Source organism: Mesoplodon bidens (assembly GCF_964165515.1).
Source record: "Mesoplodon bidens genome assembly, chromosome: 11".
Lineage (NCBI taxonomy): Eukaryota > Metazoa > Chordata > Mammalia > Artiodactyla > Ziphiidae > Mesoplodon > Mesoplodon bidens.
The window spans coordinates 46,134,806-46,162,428 of record NC_138167.1 but is presented as its reverse complement, the minus strand read 5'-3'; the positions used below and the strand labels follow the sequence as shown (position 1 = coordinate 46,162,428).

Here is a 27,623-nt window from a genome sequence, read left to right as displayed (position 1 = left end):
TTAGTGGTTTCTTTAAAAGTACCAAATCAGTTGTTTAATAGAGGCAAGTGACATAATTTTGCAACTTAACACTAAAGATGATTTCCTTGTGTTTTTTCCTATTTTTTTCTATTTTAGGGGAAACAGTAGTAAATGTTTTAGACTTTAAGAAGGATGCTGGGCTGTGGCATGGCATGTTTGCGGTAAGCTACACAGAATCAAGGCCTTTAGTGTAAATTGTGCTTATGATTCAGGTCACTGTGTGTGCTATGTAACCACAGCATCACTCAGTGCTTGTTTGAAATTTAAGCCCCTAAAAGATCAGTGGTATTTTCCAGGGGAATTTGATTTTGCAATACGAATGGTAATTTTTTTAAAGGAGAATGTAATTCTGTTTTTTCTTCATTGTGTGGTTGGGCATACCTTTCACATAATAGTATGTAGGAGAACTTAGGATCAAAAATCTTTTAAATATCTGCTATGATGACTCGAAGCTTAAAAATTTGTACAAATGGCTATATGTTTGTTTATAATTTTCAAAAAACTGTGAGTCACCTCTTCTCTTTTCTAAAGAAAAGATTACTTAAATATATCTGGAACTTTGCAACTGTGTTTAATAATATCTAACCTTTCCATTGAACAAAATGTCTTGAATGAGTTCATGCTGCAATGAAAGAATAGAATAACAAGGTAGATGAGACTGCTTTCCATAATAGACGAACAGGTACCATCCTAAGGGAGTTAGAAAAAGGCGACTTCCTCCCAGCTGTGGCCTCAATTTTTATGGAAGAGGTGACAGTTGAATTGGACGAAAAAATGGGTAAGATGTAGCCATACAGAGATACTTGGGGGGTGGAAGTAGAAGGGGGGGACATTTCAAGTGGGAAAAGCTACATATGGAGCATGCTGGTTAGGAGGGGAGAGAGAAGAGGTACAGTATCCTACAGTTGAAAGAACCTTTGAGAGTATCTCGTCACACATTGCAGGAGTCAGAGAAAGAGTAGGAAATGAAGCATGGGGAAGAGGAGCGGTTTCCCTTTTCTCCCAGGACCCCTCAAACTAGTAAAAAAAAAAAACCCCACAAAACCCTTATTCCTTGAGCATACATGCTTTCTAGCTCTTTTCTAAAGTCCTTCCCATTTTGTTTTTTTAATCCGCGGTTAAGAAACCCTTGTGAGGAGTTAGAGGGAATCTTCTCTCTCTGATACACAGAGCAAGATAGGGACATGTGTGAAGAATTAGTTACACACACCATTCTTTCCCTGAAATCCATAGCTAGAAACTTGGGGGAGGGAGGAAAAAGAGGTTTACAGTGGTGCTTTGGTATCTTTGGGCCACTTGGGTGGTGAACAAAATGGCTAGTCTAAGTACCAAGACTTAACTACTCTCAGGCTGGGTCTCTTTGGGGACAGGGGCTCCTGGGTATGTTCGGTTTGGGTGGCAGGAGAGACACCAAATTGCATGACCCCCTCAGGTTACTCAGCTTTATCTACTCAAACACCTAACAGGTCTGGGCAGGACCTCCGGTAAGCGACAGTGAAACGTTGATTTCTTGCGTTTTAAGACCCAGCCCTTTGTGGCATGTGGCAAGCATAAACATGATGAAAGCACTTAGAGGGTTGGAGAGCAGTTTGGCAGTTATCTGTTCAGCGGTAAAAGCACACATCCTATGACTCAGCAGTACAAGTTTTCTGTACCTACCCTAGAGAAATGCTTACACATGTGCCAGGTAAATTAGTATAAATATGTTCCTTGAAACATTGTTTGTAATTGCAAAAAAAAATTGTCAATAATAGGGAAATGCCCAAATAAATTGTGGTACAGTCATACTATAGAATACTATGCAGCAGGTCAAAAAAAAATTGTATAGATCTCTTATACTGATGTACATAGATTTAGTTCTAGAACAATTTAAGTGAAAAAAAAGCAAGTTGTAGATATATGTATAGTATGATGCCTTTTATGTTAAAACTATGTTTATGTTTCTCTGGGGATGAATATATATGTAAATACATGGGGAAAAGACTGGAAGGATCCATGGCAGATTCATAACAATGATGATTTCTGAGGAGGAAAGAAGGGAACCAGGTTTGAGAATAGGTAGCAAAAGAGGCTTCAACCTTATAGTTAATATTTTCAATTTTTTTCAAAGAGCATGTGTTTGAGTATTGTATGGTTAAAATTGTTAACAAAATATCAGTTCAGTTTTAAAATGCTAAGTATGTATTAGGTATTGATTACTTTTTATCTTTCTTTGCTTTTCAGAATGTAATGAATAAGATGCATACAATTAGTGTACCCTACTCTGTTATGAAGACTTGCCCTCTCTCTTGGGTCCAGAGAGTACATGCCCACAAAGGTACTTACACACAGCATCTAAGCTTTGATTATGTGACTGTTTGCAATTTCAGGGATTTTCAAGTTGCTCTTCTAGAGACATAATTCTATGCCTTGGTGCCTTGACAGATTTTAGAGTTTGGTTATTAAACAATTAGATATGTTGTCTAGTTCATCTCAGTTGATGTCCATTCTTAAGAATTGTGCCTGAATCTGGGCCCTGAATTAGATTTATTGGGTGCTTTGGTGTTCGAAGCTTCCTTGGCTAGGATACAAGGCCTGCCTGCAGGTCACAGTGAGCAAAAGGCAGTCGTGCGTCCAGTCAGTCGCTGCTGCCTCAGAGCACCTGGAACAATTTCTTTGAAACCTTTTTTATTTTTGTCTAAGTGAAAATCGTGATTCCTAAAATAAGTAAAAATGTTTTTATTATAATATACTAATATCTACCAAATTTAACATGTGTGTATTGACTTTATCTCTTTTGCATTTATAGCCAAGGTTGCTTTAGTAAAGTGCCGAGACTTGCACTGGGCTATGATGGCGCATCGGGACCAGAGAGACGTGAGCTTGAGCTCCCTCCGCATGTTGATTGTCACTGACGGGGCTAACCCCTGTGAGTATTTCTAGAGTGTCAATCTGGGAATATCCTTTCCTTTGGTAGTCTGAGGTTTTCATCCCCTTTCTGTAAGCTTTTTTTTTTTTTTTAATATCTGTATTGAGAGATAATTCACATACCATAAAACTTGCCCATTTAAAGTACCCTTCAATGGGGGACTTCCCTGGTGGTCCAGTGGTTAAGACTTTGCCTTCCAATGCAGGGGTGTGGGTTCAATCCCTGGTCGGGGAGCTAAGATCCCACATGCCTCCTGGCCAAAAAACTAAAACATAAAACAACAGAAGCAATATTGTAGCAAATTCAATAAAGACTTTAAAAATGGTCCACATCAGAAAAAATCTTTTAAAAATTTTTTAAAAATAAAGTACAGTTCAATGGTTTCAGTATATTCACAGAGTTATACAACTATCACCATTGACCTGAATTTGGAACATCATCATCCCCAAAAGAAACCCCATACCCATTAGTAGTCACTCCCCATTTCCCATCCTCTGTCCCCTAGCCCTAGGCAACTGCTAATCTACTCCCTGTCTCTATATGTTTATCTATTCTGGAAATTTCACATAAATGTAGTCATGCTATATGTGGTCCTTTGTGACTGGCTCCTTTCACTTAGCATGTTTTCAAGGTCCCTCCATGTTGTAGCCTGTGTCTGTACTTTATTTCTTTATATTGCCATATAATATTCTATTGTATAGATATACTACATTTTATATAGTCATTCATCATTTGATGGATCTGTAAGCTTTTAAAACCACTCCATGCTCACTCATTTAGGTCCTTTCTCTATCATGTAACTAAAAAGAGCTATGAGAAGGTAACTTGATATAGCCAAGTGTCTGGACTTTATGTAAATTGCCTGTCACCAAATCTAAGGAGTTTGCAAAAGCTTTTAGAGATCTTACTGTGTTGCCTGCTTTTCCTGACAAGCATAAACATCTTGAGCCTCCACATGGTAGAATCAAGTAAAGCATTAGATACTACTATGTTCTTTGTCATCAGTGGATTTTTGTCAGTAGTCACAATGATCATCTTGGTATAAAACACAGACCTGGGACTGACCTTAGTAAGAAACAAGTCAGAGAATACATGAACAGGATGGAACTAAGCCAGAGTATTAGTAATGCACTGGCTAAACTGCAGTAGTTACTTCAGGAAGAGTTGCTTGCTTCCAAACTGGCTACCTGTTGCCTGCAGTGCATCTCTGCTATTGATTGGGCAGTTTGGTAGGAGCAGCCTTATTTTAAGTTGTAACTTTCAATAGTGTCACTGACCTTTCATGGGCTAGATGAGCATTTGTTTGTCCTTGAAACCTATCAACCATTTCACAGGCACAGTAAAATATTTGCATGGAATTGATGGTGTACAGATGTGTCAGCTTTCTATTCTTTACCAGTTTCCTGCAATAATGAAAATCGTATGTTCAGCTTTCAAGTTGATCTGTTTCAACTTCTCAGGGTCTGTGTCATCCTGTGATGCCTTCCTGAGTCTGTTCCAAAGCCATGGTCTGAAACCTGAGGCCATCTGTCCATGTGCTACTTCTGCCGAAGCCATGACTGTCGCAATCCGCAGGTATCATTCACAGTGTTGGTGCTCTTGATGTATGTTACAACTTTGATCAAATGTGCGGAATTGACCAGGTGATGACAAAGGGTGTGATCTAATTTTCTGCTTCATAATCCTGAAAGTGAAAATGACTTTGTAAAGCAGTTTGAAGCATCTCATTTATTTTTCCCACTCTTGCCCTAAGTGTAACTGGTAAACTGAAATTTTACTTTAGTTATTATCATCTCGTATTTGTGAATTAGTTCTTTTTCTGTCTTGTTTTGCCCTTCGGAATCCTTAGTTAGCATCTTAGACTACAAATAGACTGTTCTTGATTGTAGCTTATATATGCAAAGTACCTATATAGAGAGTACACCCAAGCCAGTATATTCCTTTTATGTATTTATTTTTTAATTGAAGTAGAGTTGATTTAGTGTTCTGCCAGTCTGTGCTGTACAGCAAAGTGACTTGGTTATACACATATATACCTTCTTTTTTATTTTATACAGTAGGACCTTGTTGTTTATCCATTCGAAATGTAATAGTTTGCATCTACCAACCCCAAACTCCCAGTCCATCCTGCTCCCTCCCCCTCCCCCTTGCAAGCCAGTATATTCTTAACAACTGATGAAAATTTACTTTTTCCATCTGAATGAAAGTTCACCATGCTTTGCACATGTAAATTAGATTAATTTGGCATGTTTTGGGTAGAGAAAAATGTGGATTTTTGTGTGTGTGGTAGCCAGAGGAAATTTCCTTTCCTACATGTTCATACTTTTCTCTTAGTGTCATTTCATTTGCCAAATTTCATGAGTTTATTTTGTTTTCAGGCCTGGAGTCCCAGGGGCCCCTTTGCCGGGAAGAGCCATTCTCTCCATGAATGGATTGAGCTATGGGGTAATACGGGTCAATACTGAAGATAAAAACTCAGCACTGACGGTTCAGGATGTGGGACATGTAATGCCCGGGGGTGAGTTCTCAGGAGCACCATTTGGTGTTTCATGAAGATTCGTCTTTAGAGATAGTGGAGCCTAATAAAATATGAGATCCAAAACCAGGAATCCAAACTTTAGTACTAAGTCACTTAATTTCTCAAAGCCTCTCTAAGAGTTAGGTGATTCTAATCATACTTATTTCTGGCAGAAATTGGATGCTTTCATTGTGAATGTTTCAGTTACAGTTGTTCACATGGAAAGCTAAGTACTGAGTGATACTAAAGTTGTCTGGTTTTCACTGTAATTGCCAAGACGATAGGCTGGCAGAAAGTTAAGAGTACATTGCTTCCCGTGTGTTTGAATTTGATCTGTGTAAGGGTAAATTAATTTAACCTGTTTCTTTGGACTTTGCAGTCATTTTTAATAAGTCACTGTCTTTAAAAGCTTCGGTCTGCATCTATTGTATGTTTTATTTGCTGAATTTAAAAAATTCTTTATTATCAGGGGTGAAAGGTGGAAATTTTAGATATACCTATGTAGCATCAGGTCTGTTTTTAACATTCCTGTTTGGTATTCTTACTTAATGCCACTCAGTGAATGCAAAACTTTCGTGGGTTCATAAGGATGAGACTGTTTTTTCGAAGGTTTTCCAGACTGTCCCTTGACTATACTTTCTGTACCCTAGGGATGATGTGTATTGTGAGACCCGATGGACCTCCCCAGCTCTGCAAAACAGATGAAATTGGAGAAATCTGTGTCAGCTCCAGAACAGGAGGCATGATGTACTTTGGGCTTGCTGGTGTGACAAAAAATACATTTGAGGTACATGACGTTGAAGTTTCATGGGGAATGTGTTGCATGAGGTCAGTGTCACTAGGGCAGCTGAGCTGGCTGATGGGAAATAGCACAGTGTAGCTGTTGGGAGTGTGTGCTCCAGAGGTAGACTGCCTGAGGTCCAGCCCTGACTGCCATGCACTAGTTGAGCTGCTTAACCTCTCTGTGCCCCAATTTCCTTCTTTTTATATGTGAGTAATGATAGTATCTACCATAGGAATGTTGTGAGAACTAAATGAGTTAATGTTTATGGAGCACTTAGACCAGTACCTGGCACACAGGAAGTGCCCTTGTTTATCTCTTACATATATAAAGAGCAAGAGGCCTCACAGAAATTCACCCTGGTGAATGTGCCATGGTTTGAGCATTGTAAGACCCAAAATTTAATTCTGAGAGTGCAGTGAGAATGGATCCATCTCTGAAGAGTAGACTCAAGTTAGCCACACTTGTAAAGACTAATGTAAACCAGAATGCCAGCTTCCTAATGAAAAACGAAAACCTGGCTTGTCACAGGGGCAGATTGTTGCCGTTATTCAGTCTTTCAGTGAGAGAAATATTTATTGAGCACCTTCTGCATGTCTGGCACTATTCCCCATGCTTGTGGTACATCAGGAAAATACATAAAACTCAAACAGCTCATACTTCAGTGGAAGTAGCACGTCGTTTTTCTGCAGGCAGTTCTGCATGTGAAGCCAAATTGTAATGAAAGGTTTGCCTGGTGAGCCTGGAACTCAGAACAGGCATAATTAATTGTCGGTATTTCCTAATTGGGATTAACCTGCCTCAGGGTACCTTTCAGGGAAAAGAGAACTGCAGTTTATGGGCCACGTCCCCTTCACACTAGACAGGGCTTATATGACCACTGCCAATTTTCAGTCTTTGTGCTTCCCTTTTCTATAACCTAGACTAGTGGTTCTCAGTCTCAGTATGGCAGGGCACATCTGTCTACCATCCCATTTGAAAATCAGTGCATGTAATTATGTAATAATAGATGTAAATGGCAGGAGAGTGTTATCTATATGTGTGGTGTGATGTGGTGGCTGAAAAAGGCTCCATCATCTATGTTTATACAGCCTAAAATGGCATAATATATATTATTAAATGTCTATTATTACCACCACCATCATCATCATCATCATCACCACCACCACCACCATCACTGTCACTATCCCTACTACATTCTTGGCCTACCTTCAAAAGTTGTGACCAATTCATAAACTCTTAAAGCACATGTTTACTGCCATTCTCTTGGTTTACTTTCACAGGTGACTAATTATCTCTGCTGAGTTTTTATACATTTTACTAATTTAAATCTCACCTTATTTCTCTTTTAAGTGCTTGGACTACGTATGTTTCCAATATCTGAGTTTTTCTTCATTGCATTTTCCTTATATAAATAAGATCTTCAAGCAGTGTTTGAAGATACTAATAATATTTTATTACGTTGCCTCCCCTGGGAGGGCAAGTGCCTAGCTAAAATTCTCAGATTTGTTACTAAGCTGCTAGGTCCATAGTGATGAAGAAATTTTGAAATCTGCAGGATAAATTTAATGACAGTGAAGTACAGTAATAATACTAACCAAAAAAGGAGAAGAAAACTCTTGCACTGGTTTTGCAAATTAAAGTTTCTAATATTTTTCTTACTGGATTGTTATATTTAAACCCTGAGAGAATTTTTCAATGTGGTTAACACTTCACTAGAACAAAAGATCTAAAAATGGCTGCTTAGAAAATAAAAGTGTATTTAAAAAATAAGCTACTGGTAGGGAATTCCCTGGCGGTCCAGTGGTTAGGACTCCTTGCTTTCACTGCTGAGGGCCCAGGTTCATTCCCTGGTTGGGGAACTAAGATCTCAGAAGCCGTGTGGTGCAGCCAGAAAAAAAAAAAAAAAAAAGCTTCTGGTAAGAAAAACTTTGCAACACATACGAATGCAAAGAGCTAATTTTCCATTGTCATCTCTTACTAGCTATTTGATATGAGGCGAATGAAACTCTCTGTGCCTTTCTCATCTGTAAAATGAAAATATTAATTCTGTTTCATAGGGTTTTCTTGAGAATTAACTGTATTTACACCCATGCCTGGCACATGATAACCATTTTATAAATGTTAGCTCTTGTTATAGTTGTTCCCTGTGTAAAAAAAGAAATCTTAAAAATTAAAGGGAAAAATCCAATCAGATAGAAATAATAGACAGGAGACATGACTAGGCTATTCACAAAAGAAATACAAATGGCCGGTAAACAAGGGAAAAGAAATTCATCCATGTTAGTAATAAATAAATTCAACTAAAATAACAGTGGGATTTCTTTTTTTGCCTACCAGATTGGCAAAGTTTAGAAAAATTGATAACATGTAATATTAGCCAGAGTATGGGAAAAACATTCTAATACGGTATTGGTGGAGTGTAAATTGCTATAATAATTTTGTAGGACAGCCTGTTAAAATTGAAAAGACTCATGCCTTTTGTACAAATGCACAGAAATATGTACAGCAGTATTCAGTAAAGCACTGTTCGTAATAGTGAAAAATTAGAATGACCTACCTAGCCAGAAGGACTGGTTACATTCTAATAGTGCTGATTCTGATGGTTTCCTGAGTACCGACTCTAGGCCAGGCACTGTGCTTGCATCTACAAATCTGTTTATATTCCCTTGATCTTTACCCTAAGCCTGTGATAGGCATTGAGAGTTCCATTTTATGGCTAAAGAAACCAAGGTATAGAGAAATGCAGGAACCTTCCCAAGGCCCACATTACTAGTAAGTGGCAAAGACAGACATTGAACTTACATCTGACTCCAAGGGCTATGTTATCTCATTCCCCCATGTGATGGTATATTATAGAACTCTTGTACAAAGAGAGCTAGATTGACTCTTACCAACTTGTAAAGGTATCCAAAATACATATACTATACGAAACACATATAATATATGAAAAGGCAAGTTACAAAATAGTATATATAATATGATCCCTTAAAAAAATTCTTAATATGTTAATATGTGAATCTAAAAAAGTCCGGAGAGGTAAACAACAAATTATAAATATTTGTATGTCTTAAGCAGGTGGGATTACTGGATTCACTATTTTTTATAATTTTAGTTTTCAACAAGCATGTATTACTGTTTTAAATTCTTTTTTTTTTTAAGACTTTTTAAAAATCAAGTACTTTTTTTTTTAAGCTAACATTTTCACTTTCTTCCGTCTTTTAGGTGATTCCAGTGAATTCCGCAGGCTCTCCTGTTGGGGATGTACCATTCATCCGGTCAGGATTACTGGGGTTTGTAGGGCCAGTAAGTGACACTTTCATATTTGTTTTGGTGCATCTGATCCAAATATTTGTACTTTAGTTCACAGAACAAATTCTTATTAGTCCAAGAGTATTACAGGGCCTCTTAACTTATATTTAGAGCAGTTCCTGTAAAAATGTCATAAAATGAGTAATGTTTATTGCTCCAGTTACCCAAATTCATTTTATTGCTTCAAACTAAGACATTATCTTTTATTTTCGAAACTCTTTTCACTTATTCTTCCTGTGTTGCATTGATTTGATTAATATATTTCAGTAAGTTAGAAGAGTGCTGAAAAAGTTACCTTCAATAGCAAAGGGAAACCATAATAGTGTACAAATCATTTTCATACAGATTATCAGTACTACACCAGGTGTAACAGTAAATTCTCTGAATGAAAACAATTTGTTTTTCAGCAGGTGGTATTTACAGGCATTGGGTTTACAGAGACAATTAGGATACAAAACCTGTTCTCAAAGGGCTCACAGTTAGTTTCATGAGCCGGTGAGGAAGGCAGAGAGGCAGAGCATGAAGGGCTTTGCATGACATAATGGGAAGTTAGGATTTTATTTTGTAAGTAATAGACCTTCATTATCATAGTTGAGCCCACATACCTCCCTCCATCTCTTGATTACCTCCTTACCCTCTCTTTTTTCTCCTCATAACAGTTCAAGTTCTATAAGAAAAGATCTAATTTTATTTTATTTCTTCCCCACCATTTATGGGTGACGGTGGGGCTGAGGACATACCTCTAAGAGAATCACTCTCCTAGAAAGAGACATCTACACCTACTGTCTTGACTTCTTCACTCAGCACCAAGAAATTCTCAGAGACCCTGCTCCTTTTAGCTTCCACTCCACTATTGAGGTCCAAGATGGCCCTCCAGCCATCACATCTGCATTCCAGGAAACAAGACGGAAGAAAGGGTGTAGCCCTACTGTCTCTTAAGAGAAATTCCCTGAAGCTGCTGAGCAACACTTCTACTTATATCTCGTTGTTCTGAACTAGTCACCTGGCCACACATAGCTGCAAGGGAGGCTGAAATGCAGGCTTTATTTTGGTCAGCCATGCCCAGCTAGAAATTCTACTACTGTGAAAGAAATGGAAAAATAGATGTTGGAGGACTAGCAGTGACTGTCTTGTTCTCTTTATTCACTTCCACCGTAGGACTTTTCAGACTGTGTTGAAAATGGCTGATTTTCTTCTGTCTTCCGGGATGACAGAAGGATGGGCCAGTAGTAGCTTCTTGAGACTAGAGATTATGTCTTACTTACAAAGCCTACTCAGTGTATGGCCTAGTCAGTGTATGGCACTACATTGTGCTTAGTAAATCAATTAGTGACATTCAAATGGAGATGACTACTAGGTAATTCAATATATGTAAATGGTCCAAAAATTTAGGAATTCTATGATGAATGGGAAAAGTTAATTTATTGCAAATGGGTCTGGGAAAATTATTGACAAAAATTATATGAAATAATAAATAATAGAATTATTTATACAGTGATGCTTTGAGGACATTGACAGCAGACTTTCCTGCATCTCTGTTATTTTTTTGGAAAGGAGAGGCTCCTACAATTCCTTAGACCTTTCTTTATTAACTTATTTATAATATTACCGGATGGAAACGTTACCCTTATAAGTCTGAGACATTCCTTCTCACATTAAAACTGTTTTACTCTCTTCCTAATTCCAGTGTTAAATGGTCTAACAATTTTCTCCTCTGCATCCATCCCATGAATAAGTACAGAAAATGAACTAATACATAATCATGGCTGGGAAAATGAACTGTGCTCATTTGGCATCCTAGTTGCTTTCTTATAAAATTCCTCCCTGGGACTTCCCTGGTGGTGCAGTGGTTAAGACTCCACACTTCCACTGCAAGGGGCACAGGTTTGATCCCTGGTCAGGGAACTAGGATCCCAACATGCCTTGCAGTGCGGCAAAAAAAATAAAATAAAATTCCTCCCTAAGAATGAATGTGGGGCTTCCCTGGTGGCGCAGTGGTTAAGAATCTGCCTGCCAATGCAGGAGACACGGGTTTGAGCCCTGGTCCGGGAACATCCCACATGCCGCGGAGCAACTAAGCCCATGAACCACAATTACTGAGCCTGCGCTCTGGGGCCCACGAGCCACAACTACTGAGCCTGCGTGCCTCAACTACTGAAGCCTGTACGCCTAGAGCCCATGCTCCGCAACAAGAGAAGCCACCCCAGTGAGAAGCCTGCACACTGCAACGAAGAGTAGCCCCCGCTCGCGCAACTACAGAAAAGCCCGCGAACAGCAACAAAGACCCAGTGCAGTCAAAAATTAATAAATAAATAAATAAATTATTGTTAAAAGAATGAATATGAATGGATTCCCTTCTTATATACTATTAAGACCGCATTAATTGTAAGATGCCACTGATTCTGAGATGTCGAGATGTGAAACACTTTTTTAGAATCCATAAAATATGATATTTTCTTTCCTACAGTTTTTATGAGATTTATTTCAAGGCAGGAAGTGAAATGTCTGTTTTGCTATTTAAATTATGTAAATCATTGTTACCTTTCAGGGCAGCTTGGTTTTCGTGGTTGGAAAAATGGATGGGTTACTGATGGTTAGTGGTCGAAGACATAATGCTGATGACATTGTTGCTACTGGATTGGCTGTCGAATCAATAAAGACTGTTTATAGAGGAAGGTGAGTAGTACAGAGTTCAAAGGTTAGCACTTCCGGTGGAATCTAAAGATACCTCTGTAGGGTGATTTGAGTTGTATTCTGTAGATGCTCTAGATTAGGTTGTTTTTGATTAAGTGTAGCAGAAACCAGGCTGAATATTTATCTTAAAATGTCTGGTTCTTTGGCTGTAATTGAGGGGCTGTAACCATATCCTGTATTTCAGTTTTTAATTACTACTGTTTGTTGTATCCTGAAGACTGAGGAGATTTCTGAAACACTGAACTTCCTACATGCCTTCAATACAGAAGTTGCCCCATTCAGTCTAATTGAGATAGATGCTACTCTGTAGGAGTTTACATCTGAGAATTGTTCTCTTACTTGACTCTAAATTATTACCATTTTAATGTAGAGATTGACATAGTACATAAGTGCTAATTTCAAATTCCATGGATGAAGTCAATTAGATATCCTCTTTTCTTTGCTTATTAACTCAAGAAAGGATATTTGGCATATATTTGAGTAATTGATGTCCTGTTTAGTAGTTTTCAGTCATGGTTATATGTCTTTAAAGCAATCCTGGTGTCCCTTAGTTTTTGAAGCAGTAGAAAAATTAAACCACTAGAGAACCAGTTCCTGAAATGTATAGTTTTTTGTAATGGTGTGGCTTCCTGTCAGATGTAAACTCCATGGGGTACTGGACCTTCTGTCTTTGGACACGGTCACATCCCCGGCACTCAGCACAGCCCCTGGCATGCAGTAGGTGTTCATTAAATACGTGTGGATGAAAGGAAAGAAGGAAAGGAGGTGGTCAGGCTTGCTGGCATTCTCAGCCCTCCAGTGCCTTCCCATTATTTCATACATTCATTCAGCAAGCGTTTATTGGGTGCCAACCGTGTGCCACTGTGCTGGATGCTCAGGGTGTGGCAGTGAACAACACAGGCCATGTCTCTGCCCGTGGGAACTCACATTCTCATTGGGGGAAGAGCAGGTAACCACATAGGGAAACAGATACTACGTGAGCTGGTGATGAGTGCTGTGCAGGAAGGACACACGGGGTGGTGGTGCCTGCGGGTTATACGGGGAGTCTGGGAATGCCTCACTAGCAGGGGGACGTTTGAGCCGAGACCTCACTCAGAGCATCCCCCTCCCCCCGCCTCCAGGTCCTCGGTGACCACCTGGGCGGGTCTGACCTCTCCCCACCACTCTCTGCTTCACCACCCTGCTCCAGGCACACTGGCCTTCTTGCTGTTCCTCAAACCTGCCAAGCTCGTTCCTACCTCAGAACCTTTTCGCTTTCCGTTCCTTCTGCCCGGAAACCTCTTCCTCCAGATCTCCGCGCGGCTCGCGTCCTCACCTCATTCAGGTCTCTGCTCCAATGTCCGCTCCTCAGGGAGGCGCTGCCCGCCCCCCACCCCCCACCCCCCGACCCACACACTGCTCCGCCCCCGCCCTGCCTCGGTCCCCCGGTGTATAGCGCGACGTGATTGTTCTGTCTCTGACACGCAAGCTCCACAAAGACAGGGACTTCAGCTTATTTATCGCTACGTCCCAATATTCACGACAGTGGCGCTTAGTACACGTTTTTTGAGTCCTCGTTTTGATGGTAATTATTGTGACGTTTTCTTCTCTAAACTACTTCCTGGGCAGTGCGGTGGGGATGTCTCCTCTCTGTAATTCCAACTGAGCAAAGCAAATAGGACTGGTTGTGAAGGGAGTTCTGATGTGTTTGATCTGTCTCTCTTAGAATTGCTGTGTTTTCTGTGTCTGTATTTTATGATGAGCGCATCGTGGTGGTTGCGGAACAAAGACCTGACGCTTCCGAGGAAGATAGTTTCCAGTGGATGAGCCGTGTGCTACAGGTGAGTGCACCTGGGGTGTCTGTCGGGGAGGTTGACTTTGCTGTCAAAGGCAGCAGAAGCCACGGCTGAAGCATTTTCTTCAGTGGACCCGTTATGTTTCCTTGTTTTTTTTCCCTGCCAGTAGCTACTCAAATATTCTAGCTACTGTTAGCAAAAGCAGATAATACCACACCTCCTTGTGTACCACAAAGTATTTTTCTGCTCAGGTTGCCAAAAACAATTGAATTTGACTTGCCTCAGCAAGTTCTTTCACTCTTTTGTGCCTGAGTGTTAACTACCCATGAACATTTTAACTGTCCAAATGTGGAACACATCTTTGACCTAATCAGTCTCCATGTCAACAGCTGTGGTCTTACTGCATGCTACAAGTGGTGCCTAGAGTGTGAGGAATCCAATATGAACTGCTGTTCTTACTTTGAAGGAGCTTTACTGTGGAGTTAGAGATCTAGGTGAAGTAAACCACTAGGGAAGGAGAAAGATATGGGCTCAGTATAAGGGAAATGTTTCTAGGGGAGCAGGCTAGAATGGTGAAGAGAGCCTAGTATTCATTTAGAATCATACTTTGAATCCCAGCTCCACTCCCTACCACATAAGTGCCTTTAGGCAGCTTACTTAACCTCACTGAGTTTATTTTCTTATCTGTAAAGTGGGGATAAAATTATCTATGTTACAGAGCTATTGGAAGGTTAATTGATGGTAATTAGATAATGAATTGAAATATTTAGTGCCTGCCTTCAGTAAAAGATGATGGTGATTATTATCAATATAAAAAAGAATAATCATAAGCATATCTCCAATAAGGAGTTTAGGGAGGCCCGCTCTATCTTAAATAACATTCCCTTTCACTCTGTCCCCTCACCCTTTTCTATTTTCTGCTTAGTATTTATCAGCATATAAGTGTCTTTGTATTTCTTGTTTTCTATATCCACTATAACAGAAGACCCGTGAAAGTCAAGAGTTACTCTCTCTTGTTCCTGTCAGTCCAGAGCCAGATAGCTCAGCACATCGTCAGAGCAGGCTCAGCAAATATTTGTTGGATAAACGGATGGTCCAGAGAAAGCATGGACTGTCCTTACCATTCAACTTACATGTATTGGGATTGTTCCCAATGTCTATAACTTGTCTGCTTGGGGCATCTGGATTTATTTACTGCCAGTTGGTAGTAATGTTGTAGAACTGTTGTAAGCATGAGATGTGTGATAGCACTAGATGGCTTTTAAGATCCTTCCTGTCTGCAGGGTCTGTGATTCCGAATTATCAGTTGGTATAGCATAGGCTGTTGATAGTGCAAAATCAGAGAAAGGAAAGAGAATACTGAAGATGGACTAGATAGAAAAAACTGTGAAGAAAGTGGGACTGGGTGATCTCTGAAAGACGGTTAATAATCAGACCTGCAAAGGGAATTTGTTCCTACTGTTCATATTTTCAAACACACTGCTTATTTCATTCAGAAAGAACTTTGGGGGATAGTGGGAGAATCCTGTGGTGAATTATGTATTTTTTCCAGTTACAGGAAGCAAATTTCCCAGGTTGTTATTTTTCCCTGGAAAGCAACTATAGGAATTAAATTCAGTGCTAATTTACTAATCCAAATTTGTGTTAAAGTCATTTGGGGTCTGATTTGGGTGTGAAATAAGAAGGCATTATCTTATATGTAGCTTCTCTGCTGGGGGTACTTGGATTCATAGTAGAAAATTAAGAACTCCATATGTTCTGGTAGGTTAGAGCCCAGAGGTTGTTTAATTCCAGGCCTGTGTATGATATAAACTAGACACCTAACTCAACACCTTCTAAGGAACATTATCAGTGGATGACTTACCAGGTGGCGTATTTTCAGTGAGGAATCCAGGCTACACATGATACATTTGCTAACTTCCTGTATATTCTAAGATACCCAAGACTTAGAAACTCTTACAGCCTTCCCATTTCCTAGTTATCTCTGTTGGTTAGTGGATTAGTCTGAAGAATATGCTTTTCAAGTTTATTCCTCTGCCCTTTTAAGTCATTTTAATAAAAGGCCTGTCTGTCTTTTATGACTCTTGGTCCATTCGTCTTCTCAGGCTGGATCTCCTTTTCAGTAAGATTTGTGGGTAGTACAAAAGAACCCTCTCAACTGGCATGTTTAGAAATGGTATTGATAGTTGGTCAGTTAGTTTTCAAAGGTGATTGAAGCAGAAACCATAACAATGAGAAATTCTTCAAGTATTAAATTTTAACACAAAACATAACAAGCATGCCTTTATTTGATGCAGAGGTGTGTGAGTGTGAGTTACACCAGTTTGAGTTCCAGGTCAGCTTACTTCCATAAACTACATCCAAAAGCATTGTCTTTGGTTTCTGGTTTCATTTCCTTTAAGTTAGACTAGAACGTGAGTATTTGAAAAGAAACTTACCTTTTAGAGTTAACTTGCCCATTCCTATCAACAGTAGGAGTTCACCTCTAATGAGTCTTTCAAAAGCATATCTCTCCCTATTTTGCATTCATATTTTATCAGTGGATATAATAGTTAACTATATGAGCACAGTAATAAGAACAGCAGCTGTAAAAGGTATAGAAGCAGGCACAGCTCACACTCAGTGAGCGCACAGGTGCGTGGCTTGGAACGGGTGCGCCGAGGGAGCTGTTGGCCTCCAGGACTCGGTGTGTGGTGGGCCTCACCTGGATGTTTTGCAAAGGGGATGCCTAGTAACCTGGTGAACCACTTAAGCAAGGGCTTACTTACAGAGCTTCTGTTTTGTTCATAATAAAAATACTGGGACTTCCCTGGTGGCACAGTGGTTAAGAATCCACCTGCCAATGCGGGGGACATGGGTTCAAGCCCTGGTCCGGGAAGATCCCACATGCCACGGAGCAGCTAAGCCCGTGTGCCACAACTACTGAGCCTGCGTGCCACAATTACTGAAGCCTGTGCGCCTAGAGCCCATGCTCCGCGACAAGCCACTGCAATGAGGAGCCCGTGCACCGCAACGAAGAGTAGCCCCCGCTCGCTGCAACTAGAGAAAGCCCGCACGCAGCAACGAAGACCCAGTGCAGCCAAAATTAAATAAATGAAATAAATAAATTTATTTAAAAATAAATAAATAAAATTTAAAAATTAAAAAAAAAATAAAAATAAAAATACTTTGCCTCTGTTTAATTGAGCTATGTTGGACAGCTAAAATATTAAAAGAACCGAAACAAATTTCTAGGTTTTGGACATTATCAACCAAGAGAGAACATACTGGGCTTCCCTGGTGGCGCAGTGGTTAGGAATCTGCCTGCCAGTGCAGGGGACACAGGTTCATGCCCCAGTCCAGGAAGATCCCACATGCCACGGAGCAGCTAGGCCCGTGAGCCACAACTACTGAGCCTGCTCATCTGGAGCTTGTGCTCCGCAACGGGAGAGGCTGCGACAGTGAGAGGCCCGTGCACCGCGATGAAGAGTGGCCCCCGCTCGCCGCAACTGGAGAAAGCCCTCGCACAGAAACGAAGACCCAACACAGCCAAAAATAAATTAATTAATTAAAAAAAAAAGAACATACTGAGGCTTGCAAATCAGTATCCACCTCTGTCCATTTAGATTGTACTGGGTTGGCCAATACCTCACCACTCTGCCATCACTGGAAGGATTAGGTACCTTTAGATGTATGGGATCCTAATAATCTACCACATTCTAGACCTAGAATGGAGAGAGAAAGAAAAACTCTAGGGCTTCCCTGGTGGCACGGTGGTTAAGAATCCGCCTGCTAAAGCAGGGGACACGGGTTCGAGCCCTAGTCCAGGAAGATCCCACATGCCGCGGAGCAACTGAGCCTGTGCTCTAGAGCCCGCGAGCCACAACTACTGAAGCCCTCGCGCCTAGAGCCCGTGCTCTGCAACAGGAGAAGCCACCGCAGTGAGAAGCCCGCGCACCGCAACAAAGAGTAGCCCCCGCTCGCCAAAACTAGAGCAAGCCCGCGCACAGCAACGAAGACCCAAGCAGCCAAAAATAAAATAAAACACGAAAAACTTTAGAGTAGAATAATGCATTGTGTTAGGAGGATGTCAAATGTTGTAAAATTAATCTCTGAGTGTTTTTTTTGTTTGTATTTTTCTAGGCAATCGATAGCATTCATCAAGTGGGAGTTTATTGTCTTGCTCTGGTGCCTGCCAATACTCTGCCCAAAACTCCACTGGGAGGGATCCACATATCTCAGACGAAACAGCTCTTTCTGGAGGGGTCGCTACATCCTTGTAATATCCTCATGTGCCCACATACATGCGTGACCAATTTGCCAAAACCCCGGCAAAAGCAACCAGGTAAGAATGCTGGCTTTGAAGGCATGACATTAAAACTGTAACTTGAAGAAGCTGAATTCTCTCTGCATGATTTTTTTCTCTGGAGTTGGAAAGATTACAAAGTTACAAAGATTAGTAAGTAACATGAGAATAGGATCAGCTGACCAAAAACAGGAAGGAGTGAGATTTTGTAAGATCGCTTTTCCAGGTTTGCTGTTGGCTCAGTCTTCTGAGTACTTCTCAGTAGAGTGCCTCCATTTTCCCTGCGTGTAAGGTATGGGGTCAAGGTGATCAGAATCCCACTGGTGGAGGGAGAATAAAGCAAGTCCTGTAAGGGAAGGTTCTGATAATAAGAACAGCTGGTATTTATTGAGGCTTACTAAAAGCCAAATATTAGCTATACATTTTACAAATATGATCCTAGAGCTTTGCCCTCAGCTGTGGAAAGTAGAGTTCAGAAAAGTTAAGAATTGTGCCCAAAGTCATATAGCTGGTTAGTGACAGAGGTGAGATAAATAGCATGTTTTGCATTTGCCATATTCCTATGAATTCAAGATGCAAATAGAAGTATGTGAATTGCCATATGAAACAAGGGAAAAACCAAATAGTCAATTTTACCATTTTGCCTAATTTCTGAACAAACCTAGGTTGTAGGGCTAATGAGTAGGAGACTAAAGGCAGGAGTAAGTGATTGATGGTCAGTCATGTTAAAATATCTGTTCAATCCAACATGAAGTCGTTAAGTTTTATTGATGCTTTTTCATTTTAATTGAGAAGTTAATGAGAGCCTCCCAGTTTCTTGTATGCCTGGAAACACATGAGAGCCAAAATCTGGCCTTTACAGTTCCCACTGCTACCACATACACTCACACACACATACACACAGTGGGAAGATTAGGAAGTCAAAGGGAAGTATGGCATTTAATTATATTTCCATTAAGACCGCTTTTGCTGAAAGATAAATATGATATACAATAATAAAATAAAAGGTAAGCCTCTGACTCTCTAGGATATTTTTATTAGGATATTACAGTGTTAATCTCTGCTTTGCAGTAGTTATTACTTCAGTGGTCTGGTGGCTGAAGATCTTGTCACATTTGGTTATATAGATGTTATTGTCAACTCGCCAAGTAACCTTATCTTAGTATCAGTGTGTATAGAGCTAAAGTATATATGATATTTATCAGTTTCTGCTAGTGGAAATGAGAGTTTATGGAGGCTGATATTCTAAAGGGGCAGTTAGAATCAAGTCTGTACTAATCAAGAAATAAGTATCTTCATATTTCCTGCCTAAGTGTCTGATGGATATGTAAAACATACAAATCCTTCTCCATCTCGTATTCTGTTATACTGAAGTCCTACATTCGTCATATGAGTAAAATCCTATTTTAAATAGCATTTAATCTAGAATTCCTTTAAGAAAGCTTTCATTTCAGTAGATGCTTAAAGGATGCAACTCAGAGACATAGTAGTTGCTTAAAACATTGCCTTTGCTAGCCAGATTTCACCCAGTTCTACTAAATGATGAAACTTGTATAAAAGGTTTATTCCTAAGCCCTCATAGGCATTAGCCCTCTGATGAAAGCATTAGGTTTGGATTCTGTGTTTTTGCTGTCTGTTGTGATGGTCTGCTAAAATCTTAGTGGAATGCGTATGGGTCAGACCAAAGCAACTTGAAAATTGTGGCATAGGTGGAGCAGACATGATGTGGGGATAGCATGAGAGGATGGGGTTTAAGAAGAATACAGGAGCATGGAGATGGTTGGGAATGAAGTAAAAAAGGAAAGGAGAGGAAAAGGAAGATAGAAACGGTGTTAAGATAGCCCAGTGACAAAAATCTCATTGAGATGTCTGTTAAGCTATCATGTAAAGAATGGGAATGTGTTAGGACTGGTTTTGGCTGCACGTTTCAGAAGAACATAACGGCTGCTTAAACAAGAGACACGTTTTTTCTTTCTCAGGTGAAAGAAATCCAGAGCTAGGCAGTCCAAGGCTAGCATGGAACTGGCTAGGAACCCTCAGTCACTGTTGGTCCAGCTTCCCATCTTACTGCGCTGGCATTGTTATCAGTTAACTATTGTTATAGATGTGCTGCATAACAAATAATCCTAAAACTCAGTGGTTTAAAGTAAGAAGCATTTATTTTTCACTCATGGAATGTGGATCTGCTGAACCTGGCTGGGATCAGCTGGCCTTGGCTTGGCTCCAGGCTGTAGGTTGGGTTCAGGCCTGTTCCATGTGTCTCCTCATCATGGGACCAGCAGCTACCTGTGCCATATTTTCCTCAAGGCAGATGGCAAAAGCAAGAAGCAAGCCAAACCATACAAGCATACTTAAAGCTTCTGTTTGCTTCATGTTTCCTAACATTTTATTGTCCAAAACAAGTCGGACCATGCCCAAAGTCAATGGAGCAGAGAGATATATACTCCTCTCATGTAATCACAGCAAGGAAGACTAGTAAGAAAATAAAACAATCTGCCACAGCCAGCCTTAGCATACTGCCTCAGGGTTCATTTAAGCTCCTGACCTCCAGCCATCAGTTCTACATTCCAGCTAGCAGGTGGGAGAAAAAGACAAAGAAGGGAATACCCTTCCCCTTTAAACATATTTTCTAGAAATCGCACATATTACTTACTCTTACCTATTTTTCTCCCACACTAAAGAATATAGTCTTTATTCCAGGCATTTGCCCAGCTAAAAACTGGGGGTTGCGTTTTTTAAGGAAAAAGAGGAGAATAGGGCTTAATGACTAGCAGTCTTTGCCACTGGAAATTTACAGAATTTTGTGGAGGAAATAAGAAGACATATTACAGGTACAGCACAGTATCAGCCATTAGCCTCCTAGATGTTATTGCTTTCAGTAGTTTTTCACTCTTTGACTCATAGTTTCAAGAAATGCACACAGAAGGACCTCAAGAAATTACTGCTGAATTATTTTTGTCATTTTAAATTACTCTGAAAAATTCACTTTTTAAAATGTCACACCTTTATTAACTTTACAGTGTGAGTCCAGGAATGGGCAACTTACACAGTCATATATAGTCTGAGTCCTGTCTGTATAAAAAAGGCTGTCTCCAACATAATATATCTGTTAACGTATTATGCAGTCTCTTGGGAAAGAATTTTGCATATTGTATTGGATTGGCCAAAATGTTCCTTCAGTTTTTAAGTAAAAATAAAAGACATTTTTCATTTTCACCAAGAACTTTATTGAACAGCATATTCACCATTTTGTTCCAGTACCTTCTGCCATTTTCCAGGCAACTTCATAATTCTATCTTCCCAAACCTTTTTCTTTTTGAGCAAAGAATGGTTCCAGGTGCCTTTTACAGTCTTCCAGGGAATTGAATCTTTTTCCATTGAGAGAATTTTGTTAAGACCGAAATAAATGGAAATCTGAAGGTGCAATGTCTGGTGAATACAGCGGGTGAATCAGAACTTCCCAGCCAAGCTGTAACAGTTTTTGCCTGGTCATCAAAGAAACATGTATTCTTGCGTTATCCTGATGGAAGATGATGCGTTTTCTGACTAATTCCACTTTTCGTCAAGTGCTGCTTTCAGCTGGTCAAATTGGAAGCAGTACTTGGTGGAATTAGTCATTTGATTTTCCAGAAGGAGCTCATAATAGAGGACTCCCTTCCAATCCCACTATATACACCTTTGGATGAAGACTAGCCTGTAGTGTGGTTGGTGTTGGTTCATTTCGCTTGCCCCACAATCTCTTCTGTTCCACATTATTGTACAGTATCCACTTTTCATCTCCTGTCACGATTTGTTTTAAAAACGGAACGTTTTCATGACATTTCAGTAGAGAATCGTGAGCAGAAATACGGTCAAGAAGGGTTTTTTTTGCTTAACTTATGTGGAACACAAACATCAAAGCAATTAACGTAACCAAGCTGGTGCAAATGATTTTCAGCAATTGATTTGGATATTTTGAGTATGTTAGCTATCTCCCGCGTGGTATAATATGGATTGTTCTCAATTAATGATTCGATTTGATCGCTATCAACTTCAACTGGTTTACTCAACCGTGGAGCATCGTCCAGCGAGAAATCTCCAGCACTAAACTTTGCAAACCACTTTTGACATGTTCGATCAGTCACAGCACCTTCTTCATACACTGCACAAATCTTTCTATGCGTTTCAGTTGCGTTTTTACCTTTTTTGAAATAATAAAGCATTATATGCCGAAAATGTTGCTTTTTTTCCTTCTATCTTCAATATTAAAATGGCTACACAAAAATTCACCAATTTTGATAAGTTTTTTTAAAATGCACACTGATATGACAGCTGCCATAATACAGTAACAAAATTGTTTCGAATGAAGTTAAAGACAGCTAAGCACTACTAGAGCCATCTTACGGAAAAAACCAAACGAACCTTTTGGCCACCCAATACTTAAAATTTCAGTGGACATACACTTTGTAGATGAAAACTGTTTAGCAGCGTATTGGAGTTCTTTACCCTTAGGGTGTGGGGTTTTTTTTAGTTTAAAATTTTTCTTTAACTTTTCATTTTGAAGTAATTTCACTTACAAAAAAGTTGCCAAATAGTAAAAGAATTGCCTTATACTCTTTACCCAACTTCCCCACATATTTAAAAGTGATTCCATGATTTAAGTGATTTTGTTCCAGCTATTTCAGTACATTCATAATCAACAGATTTTGGCAATAAACGTTATTTAATATTAATCAAAGCATAGCATCAGCATTATTCAAAACTCAGCTGGCAATAAATTTTGTTATGTTTTAGCCGTCTTCTTAGTTTCATACGTTGGAATCTAATCTTTAAGTGACCATCAGGAAAGGCATACAAAGCCCTAGCATTATTGAGAAAGGGAGAGTTTTCCTTTTTTATCTTGAGAAAGGGAGAGTTTTCACTTTTTTTTCCCCAAGTGGCAGGCCTCTGGAAAAGTTGAAAGAAAACTGTAATGAACACCCATATACCTTCCCCTAGATTCATCAACTGTTAACTTTTTTTTTAACTGAATTCTTTGAAAGGAAATTGCAGACATCATGACACTTCACCTCCAAATATTTCAGCAGTGTATCTCTAGAGAACAATAACATTCTCCTAAAAGTTTCCTCATCAGCCACAATGCCATTATCCTATTAAGAAAGTTAGCGTTGGGCCTCCCTGGTGGCGCAGTGGTTGAGAGTCCGCCTGCCGATGCAGGGGACACAGGTTCGTGCCCCGGTCTGGGAGGATCCCATATGCCGCGGAGCGGCTGGGCCCGTGAGCCATGGCCGCTGAGCCTGCGCATCCGGAGCCTGTGCTCCGCAACGGGAGAGGCCACAACAGTGAGAGGCCCGCGTACCGCAAAAAAAAAAGAAAAAAAAAAAAAAAAAAAAAAAGAAAGTTAGCGTTAATATAATGCTATCATTTAATAATACACAATCTATGTTCATATTTCTCCACCTGTTTATTATAGTAGCTGATTTTTTTTTTAATCCAGTATCTAAAGTCACACATTGCTTTTGGCTGTCATGTCCTTTAACTTGAAAGCTCCCAAATCTGTTGTGTCTTCAAGACACGGACCTTTTTGAAGAATCCAGGCCAGTTGTCTAGTAGAATGTCCTACAATCTGGATTTCATTGCTCACTTAAAATAAAGCCCTTCTGATTTTCCTGATGAACTCCCTCTCAGTCCTCATAGATGGCAGATTTCTTTTCAGACCAGATATCTGTTACTGTTAAGCCCCCTGTTAGGGTTTTATCCGTGACTGGAACAGATGAAATGTGTCAGTAGGAACCAATGCAGCCAACTGTCACCTCCTCGGAGTGAAAACTTCCCTCCACCCCCCGATCCGTGTCTCTCCTGTGGTCCTATTTTCTTCTTTCCAGCACTTCCTGCTACCTGACATTATTTGTGTGTGTGTTTATTGGTTGCCTTTCCCCACTAGAATACAAGCTGTATGTCTTGTTTGCTACTTTGTCCCAGTGCCTAGGAGGGTGCTCAGTCAGTATTGGTTAAATGAACGTCTGAACCAGCTTTGGTCAGTCTGGAAATGCTTGGGGCTGGCGTGAGGGTGGTACGTAGCTTGAATCGCCATCTCCAGAGAGCTGATTTTTGCTTTTACTTACAGGCGTAGGCCCTGCTTCTGTGATGGTTGGGAATCTGGTTGCAGGAAAACGCATAGCACAAGCTGCAGGAAGGGATCTTGGGCAAATTGAAGAGAATGATTTAGTGAAGAAGGTAAGTGTTCCAGAAGTGTTGATATTTACAAACAAGTCAAGGACAGAACCTACGCTTCAGGTAACAGATGGCAGATGCATTGTCCAGCTTTTTCAAAGTTGCTGACCATGATTCTTCTTTCTGCTTTATGACTTCAGCACCAATTTCTGGCGGAGATTTTACAGTGGCGAGCCCAGGCAACTCCTGACCACGTACTCTTCATGCTGTTAAATGCCAAGGTATTAAAAATGCAATTGTATGTCTAATCAGCTGGCTATTGTGAGAGTATCTTAGGCACTCTTGATCTCTTTCTTTCATCGGAAAAGTTCTATTGCCAACTCAGAGGAAGGAGTTGTTGCTTTCTCCTTGTTTTGATATATGAGGATAAATTGTACAGCTATTTCAAGGTTGAAGTGAGACCTCCTGGAGTGTTATTCAATACTGTCTCTTTTTTGTCACAATCAACTTGTCTTTATTCAGTTCTGATAGGAACCGTAGGACAACCATGTAATTACATAATCTACAGATAGACAGACTGCATTGTGTCAATGTAATTTTTAACCCAGTTTGACTTTTTTTTTTTTTTTTTTTTTTTTTTTTTTTTTTTGCGGTACGTGGGCCTCTCACTGTTGTGGCCTCTCCCGTTGCGGAGCACAGGCTCCGGATGCGCAGGCTCAGCGGCCATGGCTCACGGGCCCAGCTGCTCCGCGGCATATGGGATCCTCCCGGACCGGGGCACGAACCCGTATCCCCTGCATCGGCAGGCGGACTCTCAACCACTGCGCCACCAGGGAGGCCCCCAGTTTGACTTTTAATTCTTTGATTTCCACCAGAAATAAAATGACTTTAGATCAGCATTTTAAAAACAAGTTGTTTCTAGTACATACTGAAATTATTTATTGCTAACATAAAAAGCAAATTGAAAATTATTCAAGAGTATGTTTAACTATTGCTTTCTAATGGATGGTTCGCCAGAATATTGTATTTTTTAAGTTATGCATTCCATGGGAGTCTGTTGAGATTTGTTTTTTTTGTGTTTTTTTTGTTTTTTTTGTTTTTTTTTGTTTTGCGGTACGCGGGCCTCTCACTGTTGTGGCCTCTCCCGTTGCGGAGCACAGGCTCCAGACGCACAGGCTCAGCGGCCATGGCTCACGGGCCCAGCTGCTCCACAGCATGTGGGATCTTCCCGCACCGGGGCATGAACCCATGTCCCCTGCATTGGCAGGCGGACTCTCAACCACTGCGCCACCAGGGAAGCCCGAGATTTGTTTGTTTTAATGGCTGAGTCCAAAGCTGAAAGTACTGTGATCACAGCATAGAATAATATTTGTCACCAGCAGGGGGAAGACTGGAGGGCCTGGAGTCCCCTTAGGGGACTTACCCAGATGGCCCCCTTCTGCCCCAGGTCCTGGATTCTGATAGTCTTTCTCTCTCTCTCTCTCTCTCTCTCTCTCTCTCTCACACACACACACACACACACACACCACACACATACACAGCTTTGAGAATTTATGCAGTGATAGAACCTGAGAGGAATATGCTGTGCATCCTAGTGAAAAGTCAGTTAAAAATCTCAAGAACCATTCCTCTATGGTAGAAAACTTTGGGACTTCCTTGCTCCACCTCTGCGTGAAGTGGGCTTCTCTTCAAGCCCATGGATTGATTAGGGTCCTTCCATTTCAGTAAGAAGATGTCAATCCAGCTTGTTCCCCACTCCACTCCCAAGCTTGGCTACAGTTAAACTTATGGCCTTGTCAAATCATACTTCAGATCTATTTGTTAGTGAACGTAAGTTGAAATTTGCTTCTTGCGTAGAGAAATAATATATATGGATGACTAAAGGACATGTAGTCCATCTGTTGTTCTGCATATTCTAACATTTTACCTTGGATTAGCCTAGGCCACCAGAAAGCTTAGGAACCATACAACATTGTTCCCTTATGCCCAGAAAATGCTTCTTACTGAAGTTTAGTTTACTGCCGTACCAAGGACCAAAAAGAGAGCTATTGTAAGAAATGGCCTTATGAATTTAACCCTGATTTTAGCCAAAGGAATATTCCTTTTAGTGTTATAACCTTAATGTCCAACAATAGACAATTGACTAAATAAATTATGGCATATAAACATGAAATACTATGCAGTCATTGAAAATAATGTTATAGAATAGTTGATGACCCAGAAAATAGTCATAATGTGGAAGTAGGAAAAGTAGGATATAAAATTTTAATAATAACTGAGTACTTACTGAAGACCCTGTCCTGGGTGCTTTCCATTTCATAGTTCATTTTAAGGTTAGGGGAACGGAGGCATAGAGACATAAAATCATTTGCCCGAGGTCACAGGGCCCTAAGTGGTAGGACTAGGAAATGAGCTCCTTCATTTGAACCCAAACTAGCTTCAGAGCCCACATTCTTAGCCAATGCTATACAGCCTCTGGCATAATATAGTATGATACCTTTTTTTTTTAATGTTGCATGTGAATTTATATATAATACATACTCATTTGTTAAAAACCAGGAAAATATACAGCAAAAGTTAATAGTGGTTACATCTCATATTTACTAATCTATATTTTCCAAATTTTCTATATTGAACTTGTACTACTTTATATTAATGAAATTTAAAAGTTATTTTTAAAAGAAACAGCTCAGTAGACTTGTTTTTATCATGAGTTTTTAAAAGTTAAGTTACAATAATTAAAACAGTGTGGTATTGGCACTATATAGACAAATAACAGTTTGGTTTTATCTGGTAAAGTTGAAGGTAGGCATACCCAATGACCCAGCAATTCCATTTCTAGGGCTATACCTGGCCAAAACTCATATATTTATGCACCAGGATATATGTATTAGAATGAATTGTCCATCAGCAGTCGAATGGATGAATAAATTGTGGTATGTTCATGCAGTTAAATACTGTGCAGCAACAAAAACAAATGAACTATACACCTAAGCACGAGAGGCTAGATGATGCTTAATAGAATGTTGAGAGAAAGAAGCAAATCACAAAAATATATATGTACAGCACAACTCTATGAAAATCAAATATTTCATAGGTGGTAAAAATATAAAGAAAAAGAAATTAGCCACTAACATTAAAAAGTCACGATAGTGGTCCCCTATGGAGGGAAGGAG

The 27,623-nt window shown here is 40.0% G+C and overlaps 1 protein-coding gene across 5 annotated transcripts in view; it reads left to right on the top strand.

Annotated features, from left to right (window-relative positions):
• Positions 1-27,623, top strand: part of DIP2B (disco interacting protein 2 homolog B) — a 239,528-nt gene that overhangs the window by 189,233 nt on the left and 22,672 nt on the right. For all 5 annotated transcript variants that reach the window (XM_081249860.1, XM_081249858.1, XM_081249859.1 and 2 more), the window contains 12 exons: positions 118-182; positions 2,245-2,338; positions 2,810-2,929; positions 4,390-4,504; positions 5,308-5,447; positions 6,098-6,234; positions 9,454-9,534; positions 12,089-12,216; positions 13,940-14,054; positions 18,132-18,333; positions 24,401-24,510; positions 24,648-24,728. In XM_081249860.1, coding sequence (XP_081105986.1) covers positions 118-182; positions 2,245-2,338; positions 2,810-2,929; positions 4,390-4,504; positions 5,308-5,447; positions 6,098-6,234; positions 9,454-9,534; positions 12,089-12,216; positions 13,940-14,054; positions 18,132-18,333; positions 24,401-24,510; positions 24,648-24,728 — 1,388 coding nt within the window. The remainder of the gene's footprint in view (positions 1-117; positions 183-2,244; positions 2,339-2,809; positions 2,930-4,389; positions 4,505-5,307; positions 5,448-6,097; positions 6,235-9,453; positions 9,535-12,088; positions 12,217-13,939; positions 14,055-18,131; positions 18,334-24,400; positions 24,511-24,647; positions 24,729-27,623) is intronic.